General features: G+C 46.8%; 1 protein-coding gene across 3 annotated transcripts in view; it reads left to right on the plus strand.

The window, feature by feature from the left end:
* Positions 1 to 13,043, plus strand: part of INSC (INSC spindle orientation adaptor protein) — a 110,438-nt gene extending 97,395 nt beyond the window's left edge. For 2 of the 3 annotated variants that reach the window (XM_084772018.1, XM_084772019.1), the window contains exons 10-13: positions 5,184 to 5,250; positions 7,916 to 8,071; positions 9,008 to 9,084; positions 12,399 to 13,043. In XM_084772018.1, coding sequence (XP_084628144.1) covers positions 5,184 to 5,250; positions 7,916 to 8,071; positions 9,008 to 9,084; positions 12,399 to 12,527 — 429 coding nt within the window. In that variant the 3' untranslated portion in view covers positions 12,528 to 13,043. Of the gene's footprint in view, positions 1 to 5,183; positions 5,251 to 7,915; positions 8,072 to 9,007; positions 9,085 to 11,400; positions 11,506 to 11,967; positions 12,002 to 12,398 lie in introns of all 3 variants that reach the window. The other variant, XM_084772017.1, reaches the window with a different exon arrangement.
* Positions 13,044 to 15,500: the final 2,457 nt, after the last annotated feature.

The following is a 15,500-nucleotide window of genomic DNA, read 5'->3' on the forward strand; positions in this document are numbered from 1 at the left end:
CATCTGTGTAATGAAGATAGCGACATCTCTTCTTCCCTCTGGGCCCTTATATGATTAAACGAGGTGATGCTCATAGAGCATTTAGAATCGAGGTGAGTGCTCAGTAGCGACTGGGGTAAGTAACTGATAGATGGGGTGGATGTAGACGCAGATGCCTAACTCAGGGCAGGAAATGCAATTTAATACAGTGGGGAAAGTTGTATGGTGTGAAATAATGGGTGGCACCTATGTCTTCAGGTTGTATGTGGACACATGTAAGTGTGTGTGTGTGTGTGTGTGTGTGTGTGTGTGTGTGTGTATGTGTGTGTGTACTTATGTGTGATAAAGGTTGGAAAGGACTCTAAGCTCTAATCTGGGTCTGGGGAGCTGGTTCAGTTGGGAATAATCCTTGCTGCACAAGTAAGAGAACCTGATTCAGATCTGTAGAACCCACATAAAAGCTGAGCGTGAAAGCGTATACCTGCGGTTTTGGTGCTGGAAAGAGGAGACAAGTAGGTCCATGGAGCTTGCTGGCCAGTCGTCCTAACTGAGCTGATGAGCCCAGGCTAGTGCAGACCACTCCGTATACACAGGCAGAGAATGATGGATCTCGGGCTTCCGTATGCACACATACACATCATGAGAGAGGGTGCGGAGGATTCCAGAGCCTTACTTGACATCGTTAGCTAGCTTCTGATTGAAGAGTAGTGTTAATTGCAGTTTTGTGAACACGGACTGTTTTATCTGAATCCCTAGGCAACATAGAAGTAGCAGACTCCCCATTGAGATGCACGCCAGGTGTTCTGTGACATAAGGTCTGTCGGGCCAGAGTGCTGGAGTCTCTTGGGTGTTCTACGCATGCTTCACTTGTCTTTATGTATCGTAATCTTTAGGGCTATGCTACAGCACAGCAGGTGAGCAGGGATGCTGGTGGAGTTAGGGTACGTTCAGTAGAGTGACTGCTCAGACAGCTAGGAATGTGACACAGCCTGGACCACGTCTTCACGTCTGCCTGTGAGCAAGCATTTTTTAACCACATGCTCTAGGGGAGCACAGGGTGAGCATTTTGTCTGTGTGTTCTGGTATCAGAAGACTTAGCCAACCTACATCCTACCAAAAAGGAACATTTGTTTTCGAACTAGCGACATGGGGAGATTCCCTGCTGCTCTAGGTTGATTTGCTATCTACTTCAACTTTCCTGAGGCCTTTACATTCCAACTGAAAAATGACTCCAGAATGCCGCTGGAGGTGATGCCGCTGGAAGTGTTGGTTGTTTTCTAGCTAAGGAAGGGCTTTGTTTTAGTTACTTTTATATTGTTGAGATTAATCACCATGACTAAGGCAACTCATAAAAAAAAAAAAAGAGTGTATTTGGGGATTCTGGTTTCAGAGGGTTGGAATCCATGCCCATCATGGCAAGGGACATGACAGCAGGCAGAAAGGCAGGCATGGCACTGGAACAGTAGCTAAAAGCTCACATCTTATTCCACAACCAGGAGGCAGAGAGCTGCATGGGAATGGGGTGGGCTTTTGAAACTGGAAAGCCCACCCCACTGACACACCTCTTCCAACTAGGCCACACCCCCTAATCCTTCTCAAACAGTTTCACCAACTGGGTACCGAGACTTTGAATACAGGAATGTGGACCCATTCTCCTTTGACCCACCAAAGGCTCTTCCAAAGATGAGACCTTTTATTCCCTTGAGAGGATCTCCCATTCCCAGTGCTTCTTGGTAACATCAATGTTCAGCCCCTTCGTGTGGCTGTCACATTGCCTTTGCTCCTTGAATCAGTCAATCAGGTCTAGGTCCTTTCAGGCCCTGCCTTGTAGAAACATGTTATGCTTGCTTAATTTATCAAGTGTTCTGGGTGGTTGATAAGATACATTGAATGCTCATAATAGTTTTATGACTTAAAAAAATCTCTGAGGCAGAGGCAGGTGGATCACTGAGTTCGAGGCCAGCCTGGTCTACAAAGAGAGTCCAGGACAGCCAAGGCTACACAGAGAGACCCTGTTTTGAAAAACAAACAAACAAAGTCTCCTGTGGTTATACCCAGTGATGCTCCACAGAGATGCCCATTCCTACTCCCCTAAACGGATGAATAGCAAACAGGATTTTTCACAAAGTAGTTAATTAAGGCCCATAACCTCGGAATGCTATCCAGGCGGGTCCAATGTAACGACACACGATTTTACATGAGGAAGGAGGAGGATCAGAGCCAGGGAAAATGGCGTAGATTTCATTATTGAAAGTTCCTTTTCTCTCATTTTAGAATAATGAATGTTTGTCCCAAATTGAAGGTTCTCTGGGATTTATAAAATGCACAGCCTTTAAAAAGTAAATATTTGTTTACTGGCTTATTTATTCATTTATTTAAGTAGGTAGGGCGTATGGACAAGTGTATGCAGATGCATGTGCCTGTGTGTAATTGCAGAGTCCGTAAGAGGATGTCAGGCGTCTTCCACATCTTCCCACCATTCCTTTTGAGGCAAGGTCTCTCCTTTAACCTGGGCCTTTCTCAGCTTGTTATTTGGAGACTGGAGTCCGAATTCTGGCAGCACTAAACCATCTCTCCAGGCCCAAAGTGCACAGGTGAGAGAGAAAGGGGAGCAAGTCCACGTCACATAGATTACAGTTTATTTTGTTCTCTTCTGGAGACTCCAGAATCAACATGTGTGTGTGTGTGTGTGTGTGTGTGTGTGTGTGTGTGTGTGTGTGCGCGCGCGCGCGCATGCACTTTAATCAAATATGGTCTATTTAGGACTTCAGGCAAGATACTGAAACTGTTTGCAGTAATCTGTTATAGCAGCAGTAGGAAATATGTACCCTTTCATTAACCAAGGCACATAAGGTTGGGTACAACTGCCAGAGTCATGTTGAGAACAACAAATGGAGCCAGAAACTGAGCCTGCACTACTCTCATCTAGGGTGAAGCTGAGCCTGCACTACTCTCATCTAGGGTATTTTTTGAGGCCAGTGTCCTCTATGTTCACCAGGTAACTACAGAAGAGTCAGGAAAAAAAATAGGCTTTGACTTTACACCAATTGAATAAGCTCAGCCAGGATAAACCATGGACGTGGCTCTTGCATTCCATATCTTGGTAGCATTGCCAGCTTGCTTCCAGCTAGGTAAACCAGTTGTCCTGAAAACTCCAGTTGTGAGGCTAACTGCTCGGTGAAAACATTGGCTTCTTTCCCTTCCTTAGCATGGTGTGTACAAGTGTGTTTCAAAAGGGAGACTCCAAGCAGGGTATAATTGGCATTTATTCAAATTGTGTTTAATTGACTACTTCATCTGCACCTCAGAAAACCACATGGGGTACAGGCTCTGTAAGGAGGAAGTAATTTTCATTAACAGGATCTAAATTAGCCCAACACAAAGACCTACCTGGTGCCTGTGACTCAGCTAATGATTGCCACATAATGAAGCCGTTGCTGCAGACAAAGGTTTTATTTTCCTCACTCTCTTCCTTCTTCCTTCTCTTCCTTCCTTTCTTCATGGATGTGCAGGTCAAACAGTAGTCTGAATATAGAAATGCCTGTCTGGTGATGGGTGGGATGTGGCAGCCCCTGTGTGGTGGGAACAGGTTGTGTTTTGATGTTACTGGCAGCCCAGAGACATCCGAATGCACAGTATCTGACAGACTCGGCCCGTGTGTCTCTCTTACGACTGTGAACTTTATGACTCTTGGAGAACGTTCTATTTGAGGGCTGCATCTATACCTCATCTCTTCTCCCTAACTTCTTTCTCTGAGCCCACAAGTGTTCCCTATTCTAAAAGAGGAGACAAAGAGTGTCCGATGCGTTCCTCCCACCCCACACCTTACATGAAACACTGGGCATGGCAGGTGACTGCAGAATTAACACTCTTAAGGGTTTTCCCTGCCTTCCCCCAACATCTCGCTCCAGTCACTACTTACTCATCCAGGCCCTGACCAGGTCTGAGTGGGGAGAGGCTGACACACAGAGGTATTGCCTCCATGGCCAGCACGTGTCTTGAGAGGGCAGAGTATTGGATGCTCTATTAGCATGACAACACTTTTTCCTTTCTGTTTAAGAGATCTTTTAGATGCTTTATTATGGAGAGCAATAAACCAGTTAAAATCCAGCTAACGCTCTTTCTTGGCAGATACTGCCCTACCATCCATCCTGAGGATCGATGCCTCCTGCACTGTCCTCTGCAGACCTTCAGTTGCCATCTCATAGGCAGAAGCATGGCTCCTGCTTAGACCATGTCACCAGCTTGGAAAGAAGCTCTCCCGGGAGTGGGTTCACACTGGGGAGAAATGCTTTAGATTTTACTACTTACTTCAATCGCCACCTGTGCATGCTTCGGGATCTGGAGAGACGGGCACATCTGCACTGCGTGGTTCCTTTGTTACGGTCCATCTCTGTTCAGAGAGGCACACTTCCATTCTAGGCTATTTGTTTGTTTATTGGCACCATTTACAGTTTGGTTCTCTTGTTGGATATGTCTTAATCTATTTTTGTGCTGTGGGTTCGCTGAGGCCCCTTGGCTGTGCTGTGGAACTGGGGTGTGTTAAGGCTCAAGAGACTGGAACAAAGGCAGGGTGGCCATGGAATGCCAGTACCCTGCCATTAACGATCAAGTCCTTTGGTGGTGATCTGTAAGTGAGGCTTGTAGACCAGAGATGTGTTAGGTGCAGCCACATTAAACTTTCTCATCAGCACCTGCCCTTTGTGCATCCTTTTTGCCTTGAGCTCAGCCTTTACCCATCTCAGCTTGAAGGTAAATGACACAGAGAAGAAAAGTGACACTGGGGAACCCAATCAAAGTGACACTGGGGAACCCAATCAAAGGATGAATCAAAGAGTCAAGGAACCAAGCCAGAATATCAAGGGGTCTGGAACTTACCAATTTTGTCTGAGTCTTAAGGGTCTAAGAACGTCTCTGCATTCAAACATCTGGGGCTCGGTTTCATCCAGTGTGAGACTATTCTCTACTGGGGCCCCAGATGAGCATCCAGTGCCACGCACTGATTAATGGATATCGGTCCCTGGGGCTGACATCTGGGTGGCAGGACCCCATGAGGAAAGAAGACAATACAGTGCAAGGATGGACAGAGTTACAGTAGGCTGGATGGGAGCTCTGCAGCCAAAAGCTGACCTGCCCAAAGAGAGTAACTTGGGAACCAACCATGTATGTCGGTCTATTTTATAGTTTCTCAATTTATTTTCCAGATTGTGACCATCTTGGCAAACATGTCTGTGCTGGAGCAGTGTGCCTCTGACATCATTCAGGAGAATGGTACGTCAGGGCATGCCATGTGGACTATCAGGGTATATGGCACCACATGCCTTTGTCCTTGTATAAATCCTATTGTAGATAGATAAATACACATATGTTTCTATGTCTGTATAAGTATGTCTACCCCCCAACACACACACAAACACACACACACACACACACACACACACACACACACACACACGCACGGGGAGAGAGAGAGAGAGAGAGAGAGAGAGAGAGAGAGAGAGAGAGAGAGAGAGAGAGAGAGAGAGAGAGGATTCCATGTATATCCTGGTCAAAAGAGAAATGCTTATTTGCCTTCATAGTCTTAAATTGTAATGGGAGATTTAAAAAAACAAAAACAAAAACAAAAACGGAAGAAGATAATGCCAGGGGGTGTTAGTGGCATTGGGACAATGACGCAGTGAAGGAGGTAAGGTTGTCCTAAAGCGGGAGACATTGCCTTCTTGCATTTGGCCTCCATGGAGAGCTAATGTGTGTGGAGGATGAGGAGCAGAGGCGGCAGGGCAGCCCCATCACTCTCTGAGGCCACCACTCTTCCAACTGGCCCTCTCTGTTCTACCTTGTGTGTTCACGGTCAGGGGGAGGTGGGACCAGGCCTGTCAGCCTAAAGGCTTGTGCAAGCAATCTCTGTCAAAAGACAAGGTGTGGCTCGGGCTTCCTGTGACTGAGGAATGAGGGAGCAATTAGCAAGCAGTTGGAGACCAGAGACACTAATGAGAGAGAGTGAGCAGGGAGCCTGCGTACCTCAGCTCTCCTCAAAGTCCCTTCCCCCAGGCTGCCCTGCTGTCTTAACAAACATGCACTTCCCTGTTCCCCAGGACTAATTGAAACACACCATTTTGTGTTAATTTCATGTGATTGAGCTAATAATGAGAAACTGTGCTGAGCCAGCTGAGGCCAAGAGGAGAGGCTGCGTGCTGTCACTTGTACTCTCCTCCGTCAGCACTTGGAGTCTTGGCTCAAGTGGCCGATGACAGCGGGCTGCCACTTGCCTGTTAAGGTTGGGGTAGCCGCCATCTGGAGCGTGCTTTGTGGCTTACAAAGTGCCGTTGACTAACTCATTGAGTCCGCAGTGGTGGACCTACTGTGTGCCTGGCATCGTGCTGGACAGTGAGGGCGTGGAGTTTAAGGAGCCCCCACATTCATCCTAAAGGCTTTCCCTGTCCAGAAAGAGGACCTGCCTAGATGGACGTATAAGTTGGCCATCTAAAACAGTATAGCGCACAGTGAATAGTGTCAGGAGTGTCTGGCCAGGATGAACCCTGTACCAAGCCTAGCTCCTTTCTTTTTTTCTTTCTGGAAATGGTGGGAGCCTTACAGGATTTCATGAAGAGGATTTAAGGGGGGCGGTATTTGTAAAAGTAGAACAGGATTTGAGAGATCCAAGTGGCAGTGACATTCCCAGAGGCCACCAGACGCCAGGAAACCCCTGGGTCTCTATAAGGGAAAGCCATGTTCAACAGTCTGAGCCTTGAGAGCCCACGACTAAGTCACAGGTTGTACATGTAGTTGCCTGTAGGGTCCAGACACAATGAAATACACAAGGTAGAAAAAATAGACCAGTTTTATTAATAAAAGTAAACTTATGACAGGTGTGGAGCCGCATGCCTATAATCTCAGCGTTTAGGAGGCAGGAGGAGGATTCTGAGTTGCAGGCCAGCCTCAGCCACATAGTCCAGTCCAAGCCGGCCTGAGAGACACAGCACAGCCTGTCTTAATATGAAACAAAGGTAGAAACAAAGACACAACAGTAAGCCTCTGGCCACACAGAAATGTATGTGTGGTCACCACGGTCAACTCAGAAGGAAAATGCTGGGAAACAGAAATCCAAATTCTCATGGAAATCATCAACCTGCACACAATATAATTCTTGAAGCAACAAAACAAATCATTAGGTCATGTCTAGTTAAGTTCCAAGATAGCTGGTTGGGTCTAGGCTGTGTGTGTGCTGGGGGAAGGGGGAGCAGTTTAGGGGCAGCCCACACAGAAGGTGGGCTTCTCCTGCTGTGCAAGAATAAGAGGGAAAGAGATGTTCCCCACAGACAAAGCAGGCAAAGTCAGGCTATGGCACGGATGTGCGCATGCTTTATAGGGCAAACAGGAGGCAGATCTGGTTTGGGGAGGGTACAGGAGGCTCTTGGGTGAACTAAAGGCAGCCTCCATCTGGCACGCCCACCCCGAGTGCATTTGCTATAGTGGTTCTCCAGCCTAAACCTGAGACATCTACTGCCACCTCAGACCTGTTTCAGAGGCAGCCCTGTCAGAGGTGATGAGTAATGGGACCAGCCGCTCAGCTTCCATCCAGCACCCCCATGCACTGTGTGCTCTGGACCTGGAAGCAGGGTTGTTACCACGGTCGTGCCCGTGAGGCTGTTGGAATGTTTGAGGGGAATGTTCGTTTACTGTGCGCACACACAGTGTGAAAGATAGAGAATCAATAATGTTGTTTTTAAAAGTGGGATCGTCTTCTGGATGTTTCTTTCCAGTCTAGTGACACATCCTTATGGAGGAGAGGAAAGAGGTGACCACATCCGGCTTCCACTGCTGTTTGAGACTTCCCTTTGCGCCTTGCGTTGATCTGCCCAGCTAGCCCCACTAGGAAAGCTCTACACCAGGAGTGGGTCTAACCTGTGCAAACTGTCTAATGCTTCCTTCCCAGGTGTGCAGACCATCATGGGCATGTTGTCTGAGAAGCCAAGGTCTGGGACTCCTGCCGAAGTGGCAGCCTGTGAAAGAGTACAGCAGAAAGCCGCGGTGACTTTGGCCCGCCTCTGCCGAGACCCAGATGTGGCCCGGGAGGCCGTGCGGCTCAGCGGTGAGGGACGCTGCCTGCAGCTGGAAGGGAATCGGGGAGCTTGAGGTGCTGTCAGTGGGCAGAGGGTTAGCACCGAGGTGAGCCCCACTCTCCGTGTGCCGGGTGGTGCTGGCGTAGAAGCCCCCAGGCTGAATTGTAACAAGAGATAAGGTTGGCCAGAACCTGCGGCCTCCTTGCCACTCAGAACCTGATTATTGCTTTCGCTTAGCCATTTACTCTCTCGTTCACCCAGTTTTCGCTAGCTTTCCCCTCATCCTCCCTGTATTAATGGGTTGCAGTGTTAGGAAGGATTAGAACCCCTGCTCTAGAGGGCCCAATATCTGCCCCGAGAGGTGACAGAAAGGAGAACAGTCTGCTTGCATGAATCACGAGAGTGAGGCTCAAAGCACGTCTGCTAGACAGAACAGGCCCTGCTTCTCTGCGTGGGTTGAAGAATGCCATTTGAGCATTAATGTGTATCTTCTTTGTGGCTTACAGCAACATGTGCTCAGCAAATCCCCTGGGAATGTTAACAGGGTCTACAGTTTTCTAAAAACTTTTGGCTAAAATACCTTGTCTGACTGACATAGCAAATTGGAGGAATGTGGTTGGGAAGTCCTAGTGTGTAGGTGTCGATGTTAGGCACAGTGCCTGTAAAGCAGGAAGTGTGTCCTCCAAACCCCGGGCTCAGAGGACGAGGTGATGTGCTTGCAGCATTTACCAAGGAGCAGCCCAGGGCAGTTCTCTGCCGCTTGGGGCTGTAACTTTGACATTCTACTTCCTTGGCCTTGAGCGGGCGGGGAGCAGAAAGTCTCCTGGAACTGCTCCTCCAGGCGGGCTGAGCTCCTCTGTGGTCTGGCGTAGACATGTTGTGTGGGTGTAGCTGGCCGGCACCTCTGGGTCACCTGGCCAGGCTTCTCTGACTCGTTCTCGGCGCTCTCCTTGTGTCTTGGGCAGGTATGTCTCGCCTTATTGAACTCTGCAGATCCCCGTCTGAGAGGAACAGCAGTGATGCGGTACTGGTGGCCTGTCTGGTGAGTTGCAGCCTGCCTTCAGCATCCCCCAAGGCTTTCGAGAAAGGCAGACTGAGGCCAAAGCAGCTGGTCCTGCCAAAGTTGGATAAGCCTTGATACCTCTCCAGGCTTTAGATTTTTATATTAAAATGATAATGCTGATGCTTATTTCTATTGATTGATAAGGTTGTGATGAAAATCAAGTGAAAGATGAGGATGGAGAACCGGCTCTCCATCCAGTTCCCACAATCCCAGTGGTTTTTTTTATTTTTATTTTTATTTTTTTTTAGGTTCTACGAACTACCAACAGCAGATTAAAACCAGAGAAGTGAGCTGGAGGGATGCTAAGTGGTAGTTTTGATGTCGTGGAGCCCCCAAAGCACAGGGGTCAGGAAATAGACAGTTGTCTGCCTAAAGTGAACAGTTATGTATGAGAAAGTTTCTCCTTTCACTCCCAAGAGAAACACTCTGCCGGGCCCTTCCAGCCAAGTAGCTACACCCGAAGCTGTGGAAGTGACTAGCGAGGGCTTGGCAGGACAGCGAGGGTTACTCAGCCAGCGGCTAAGATCTCCTCCTTGAACAAGTGCATCCTAGGAGCTTCCCACTTCCGGGTCCTGGGTACTTGAGCTAATCTGTAGTAGCCGGTGGGCTTTGCATGCTTTGTTCACACTTACCTTCCTATGAGTCTGAGATGACAGACCCCAGAGCAGAGTGGCAGAGCAGTTACAAGTGTGGGCTCATGGGGAAGGAGCTGTCTTCCAGAAGAGAACACCAGATCTTTGGCTCTCAAAGAACACAGGAGAGAAGCAGTGAATGTGTGGGGGTTTTTTTGTTTTGTTTTTTTTGTTTTTTGTTTTTTTTTTTGTTTTTTTTTTTTTTGTTGTTCTTTTCCAAGTTGAGTCACTGCAGAGGCCCCCTCCTTGCTGGGCACCGTGCAGTTGCAGGAGCAGCTGGCCTTGCCATCAGTGGGCCGGTCCTGGCTGCGCCTTGATGAGCGGTGTGTCATCAAGTAGATCACAGTGCTGTGATGCTTATCTAGTAAACATTTGCTGCGTGGATACATGTGCCGCTTCTTCCTCTAGGCTTGGGGTATAGCTGTGGAGACAGATGGGAGAGAGCTGTCCTGCAGCTTTTGTTCTGGGACATTCAGGACACTCTTACCTCCTCTGTGCCTTTTGACATCTGGTGAAAACTTTAACCTCCTCTATGAATCTTTTCTTGATGGTTTCACACACATATATAATGTATTTTAAGCAGATTCACCCCCCCCCCCTGCCCGTTAGCTCCTTCTGTCCTGCTTGTCCACTTTGGATTCCTTCTTCCTAATAAGTTTCCCTCCCATCTTCTGGTAATTTTTAAATGAAAAAAAATTAGTGTGGAGTTTTAAAAGGGCACCAATTATTTTTAAATGACTATTCCATATTTATGCACATGGCATATTAAAATGTGCTTGTTCTGGTAGTAAATACTATTTGAAGACACCTTCAACATATGCAGGCATCAGAGAGAGATGGGTAGAGAGAGAGAGAGAGAGAGAGAGAGAGAGAGAGAGAGAGAGAGAGAGAAGAGAAGAGGAGAGGAGAGATAAAAATATTTCTCGTCCAAGTTCACAGACCATCTTGGGTCTATTTTTCTATCAAGCAAAAGGAGGAGAAATTCATAGCTGACAAGCACATAATGATTGTCCCTAACTCCCTTATTTTCACCGCTTGATGGGTGCAGGTCAGGGCATGGAAAGCACTTGGGAAGCCACAGGCTGCCTCAGTTGTGAGCGCTTGTCACTACTGCTGCTGGCATGTTTACTGTGTTTCTTGAGAGAGTACACAGATGTTCTGGCTGCGGGCTTCAATCACTGGAAGAAACTGCAGAGGGGCTGCATTTGATCTTGTGGACAGGTGGGTGGATGGCGAGGAGAGCGCCTTTCTAGCCCCTCCTCTCTGTGGATGCTTAGTGAACTCTCCTACGAGAGTGTGACAGGAGATGTTTTCACCCAACTTGCACGGACTTTCCCATGGTCCTCCATTGTTGACCCCAGCCAGTGCTCACTCACTCACTCAGCCCTTCCTAGTGTGGCTCTGACCCGACACTGCAGCCCGAAGGCCCCCTCCTGTTTCCAGGCCTTCAGCTCTGCCTCGAAGCATTGTCTTGTCCCACACCCTCAAATGAACACCATCTCTACACTTCTGTTGTTCAGCCCTGGAGGCTCAAAGCCAAATCCTTATCCTCTGATGTTTCCCATAATCCCTCTGTGCTCCTGCTGCATGCCTTTTGATAGTGGACTCAAAATTCTCTCGAGGCATGGGCCTTTTGACAGACCATCTCTTTCTTTTTCCTTAGGTAGAGGGAGGACAATTCGATTATTGTCTCCCGTGTCAAGGAAAGTGGCAGCCCAGATCACCTTTGGCAAACAGGATTGATTTTCCTATAGCGAAGCAGCTGGCAGTAGGCAACTGACTTTGTTTAATACTTGGGTGTCTGAGCATGAGGCCCAGGAATGAGTGACTTTAGCCCTCCCCAGGAAGGAGGTCCTGAAACAAGGCATGGGGAGGGCGCAGAGCCTCTGGGCATATGCACAGGGAGAAGGACAAAGATTGTTCCTTTGTGAGGGTAACCAAGGATGGCTTTGCTGGGGAGGTGACAGTAGCTGAATGCTACTGTCTAGGAAAGAGCGGGAAGGACACGTCATAGGGAGCACATGAACAGGAACCTGCCCAGGAGTGGAAGAGGTGAGCCCTGTGCTCAGTGGGGCAGATCAGGAGACCTGCTTCCTTGTGCTGTCCCTACCCCACTCCTGCTCTCCCCCCTCCTTTTTTTTTTTTTTGGACCGGATTTCTCACCATACGATCATTATCTACCTCTATTCTGTGTTTCCCATTGCTTCCCTCTTTCCTTCCCATCTTATAGCGCTCGTGCTGTGCGGGACTTGCTGCAGTTTTGGGTGAGTGAATAGCCCTGGTTTCTGTAAGTTACTCACAGCACCTGAGAGCAATTATTTGAGTCCATGGGTGCTTCTGGAAGTCCCGGTCTCTGAGACGAACACATTTTGAAGTCCCAAACATCACTAAGTTGACTAGATCCTTAAGAAAACAGATCTTTAAAACAACTAGTTGCAAACCATTATTAAGTTCATTAAGAGCTTCCAATAGCTCAAATGCAAATGAAACCAGGTGACCGACCGTGGTGATAACCAAAATGGCAGCCGCTGAAGTATGATGGGGCAAGCGTTAGATAATGGGGTCACCACATTTCTCAACTGCATCTCTGGGGCGGCTGAAGGATGAACACACCTGCTGGAGCCCACGCTGATGGAGTCTTCTCTTCCGCTCTCTCCCCAGGCTGCCCTGCGTCGGTTGGCTGGGGTCTGCCCAGAAGGCCTTCAGGACTCTGATTTCCAGCAGCTGGTCCAGCCTCGGCTTGTGGATTCCTTCTTGCTGTGTAGCAACATGGAGGAGAGTTTTGTGTAGCGAGTGTGAGAGGGGAGGCACACTGTGTGCACTTCTCAGAACACGCTGTCTCTCCTCACCTCTTTATTTATATGTAATTTATTTTTTACATGAAATAGAAAGGGAAATATTCATCAGTCAATAGCTGGTCCTCAGGGCTCATTTTGTTTTCCTTCCTTCCTTCTTCCTTCCTTCCTCTCTCTTTTTTCCTTCTTTCTCTCTTTCCCTCCCCTCGACCCTATTTCTTTCTTTTTTACTTCTGTGGTTGTTCAGATACAGAAGTTGAGTTGTGTCAAGGCTAACCTGGCAGGCTGTCACAGGTGATTCCCCTTCATAACGCTTTCTCTCTTCTTAACATATACTCTTGCCTTTTTTCTTAAAAAAATAAAACTTTGAACCAGGGTATTTTAACTGCCCAGCATTTTTAAAAAAAATAAAGTTAGTTTTACTCTTTTCAGAAATTTAAAGTGAATTTTGCAGTTGGACAAATATACTATAAAGAAATGTTTTTCTTTAATAAATGGAATCATGAAAATATGTCCTTTTATTTTATTTTTTTTGCTTTAGTCATGCTTTTTAAACTCAGTTTTTGCTTCTCATGGTTTAAAGCACCGAGAGAGTTGTCTTGTTTTATGGGTACCTTTGAAATGTGCTTCTGAATACACCAAAACTCAGCTTCCCTTGGTCCCTCTGCCCTGCTAAACTGACACCTTCTGGTGGAGGGAGCCCTGAGCTGAGCACAGTGCAGGAGTCCTCATCAGGAGGCTTCTGGGAAGGAGGTGGTGCCTAAGTGGCCGGAGACCGAGAATTTCTTACCAGGGTGTCCAGGGTCCTCATGCTCATAGATTGAAACTGTCCGTGGTGACAGTATTCACACCACAGAAATAAGTTTCCAGACTCTTCACAAAGCTGTGGGTTTTCAGTGTCACTGCTCAGCAATAGTACACAGAGTTGTGAGTCTTGAAAGTTATGATATGGTTTGTGTGTGTGTGTGTGTGTGTGTGTGTGTGTGTGTGTGTGTGCAAGTCAAAGGATAGCTGCTGGAAGATGTGTATATTGTTGTCCCGTGTGAGTCCTAGGGACTATCTCAGATTCTCAGGTTTGGTACTAAGTTCTTTTACCCTCTGAGTCATCTCGCTGGCCCCATGATATGGTTTTATAAAGTTCAAGAGAGATTTATAAACCATCCAATCACTAATATAAATCAGTTAGTATAAATGCTTCGGGACCTGGGCTAAGCATCTGACATCTCCTTTATCCCTCACAATAACCATGGCCATCCGTCACTGCTCGCAGATCATCATATATGATCATATTACTGATTCATTTGGCTGGGGTCAGTAGTAGCTTGTAAGCTGTGCTGGAATATACCAACGTCACAACTCCTATTACCAGAGCCATGGTTGTCCCAAAAGCCCACAAAGAAAAGTGACAGTGATGATAATAGTGAGAAGCACTTGCATGCCATTTGCCATCTCCAAGGATTTGTTTTGAAGCTTCTATGCTAATTTCCGAATACATTAATATTTACCCCTATAGTATTTATTTAGTCCTTTTCTAGCCAGGCAAGGTCACTTTGCAGATGAGGAAATAAAGAAACTCTCTTTACAGCTGAGACAATGGAACTGAGACACCAAATAAATGGCTCTGTATCCCTGTGCAAGGCTTGCACAGTTACAAAGAAAGGGTTTTTTTTTTTAAAGATTTTATTTATTTTATGTGGTTGGATGCTTTGCCTACATGTATGTCTGTGCACCATGTGTGTAGCGTGCACATGGAAACCAGATGTTCTGGAACTGTAGTTAGAGACAGCTGTTAGTCCCCATGTGTGTGCTGGAACTAGATCCAGCTCTTCTCCAAGAACAAGAACGCCTCTTCAGCACTGAGCCATCTTTCCACACAAGGAAGAGGCATTTGATGTATCTCACTAAGTTACATGACATGTTTGTTGGGTGTTGACACCTTCCACCATATAGCAACACATGACTTGTTAATGTCATGGCTGGTCTCATCAGAAAAGTCTTTAAACACTGGGAAGGTGCCATGCTTGAGTGCTCAAAACCATATCATTCAGGACAATATCATCAGTTATCTTCTTCGGAAAGAGAGCTTCACTCAATTCGTTTTTGAGAAAGCATCTTCCAGATATCTCAGTCTTAGCAGCCGTAGTTTGCCTGTCAGTTAGTCTTTTGAATATAAGTAGCAGGAGAAAAAATGGCTAGATCACAACTCGGTCATGCATCTGCCTTCTCCTTGGAACTGACACCTTTTATATCTCAGTATAAAGTGCAAACACTTAGGGTCCTGTTCTCATCCTTGTCAATAATAGTTCTAGAAGCTAAAGCAGTACAGGCCAAAGGTTTCATGTTTAATAAAATTAACATTTTCAAGTACTTTATTAAGAATATTCCTAAGTGAAATTGTTACTTGGACTTTGAGGTATGTGACAGAATTCAACAGAAGTGCCGTTGGTGCCACTGTCTTGAACCTTGAATGTGCAGTGTTGTCTACCATCCCTTGGGCATCATTAAGTCATGCCATCAAATGGAGATACAAGGTAAGTAAGTCAGTCCTTGGTGTTATGAAAATAGTTTTGACCTCTGAGGATTCCTAAAAGAATATTGGGGATCCCTGGAGATTGTGGTTCCCTGTTGGGAGTATCACTGGTCAAAGTTGAACTTCGCATTTAGTTATTCAGGAAACTGGAGCCTGTGTTGATGGGAAGAAAGTAATTTTCTCATGAGCACACACAACGAAGACCTATTGGGTTGCAGTCAAAGCTCTGCCCACTCTGCCGGCTAGTTGGTCAGTAAGACAGAAACAGCCGAGTCTAAAGAAAAGGAATAATATGTATGTTGAAAATCTTCAGGGTGCTACTTGTAGTTGTACATGTATATCAGGCATGTTCCTGGTAGGACACAGAATTTAATTCAGACAGTTCAAATGGAGTCTAGTAAAAGAACTACTTGCGGACTTGTGAGTTCAGAGAGCCAC

Source organism: Acomys minous (genome assembly GCF_964271855.1).
Source record: "Acomys minous genome assembly, chromosome: 2".
In the NCBI taxonomy this organism is placed as follows: Eukaryota; Metazoa; Chordata; class Mammalia; order Rodentia; family Muridae; genus Acomys; species Acomys minous.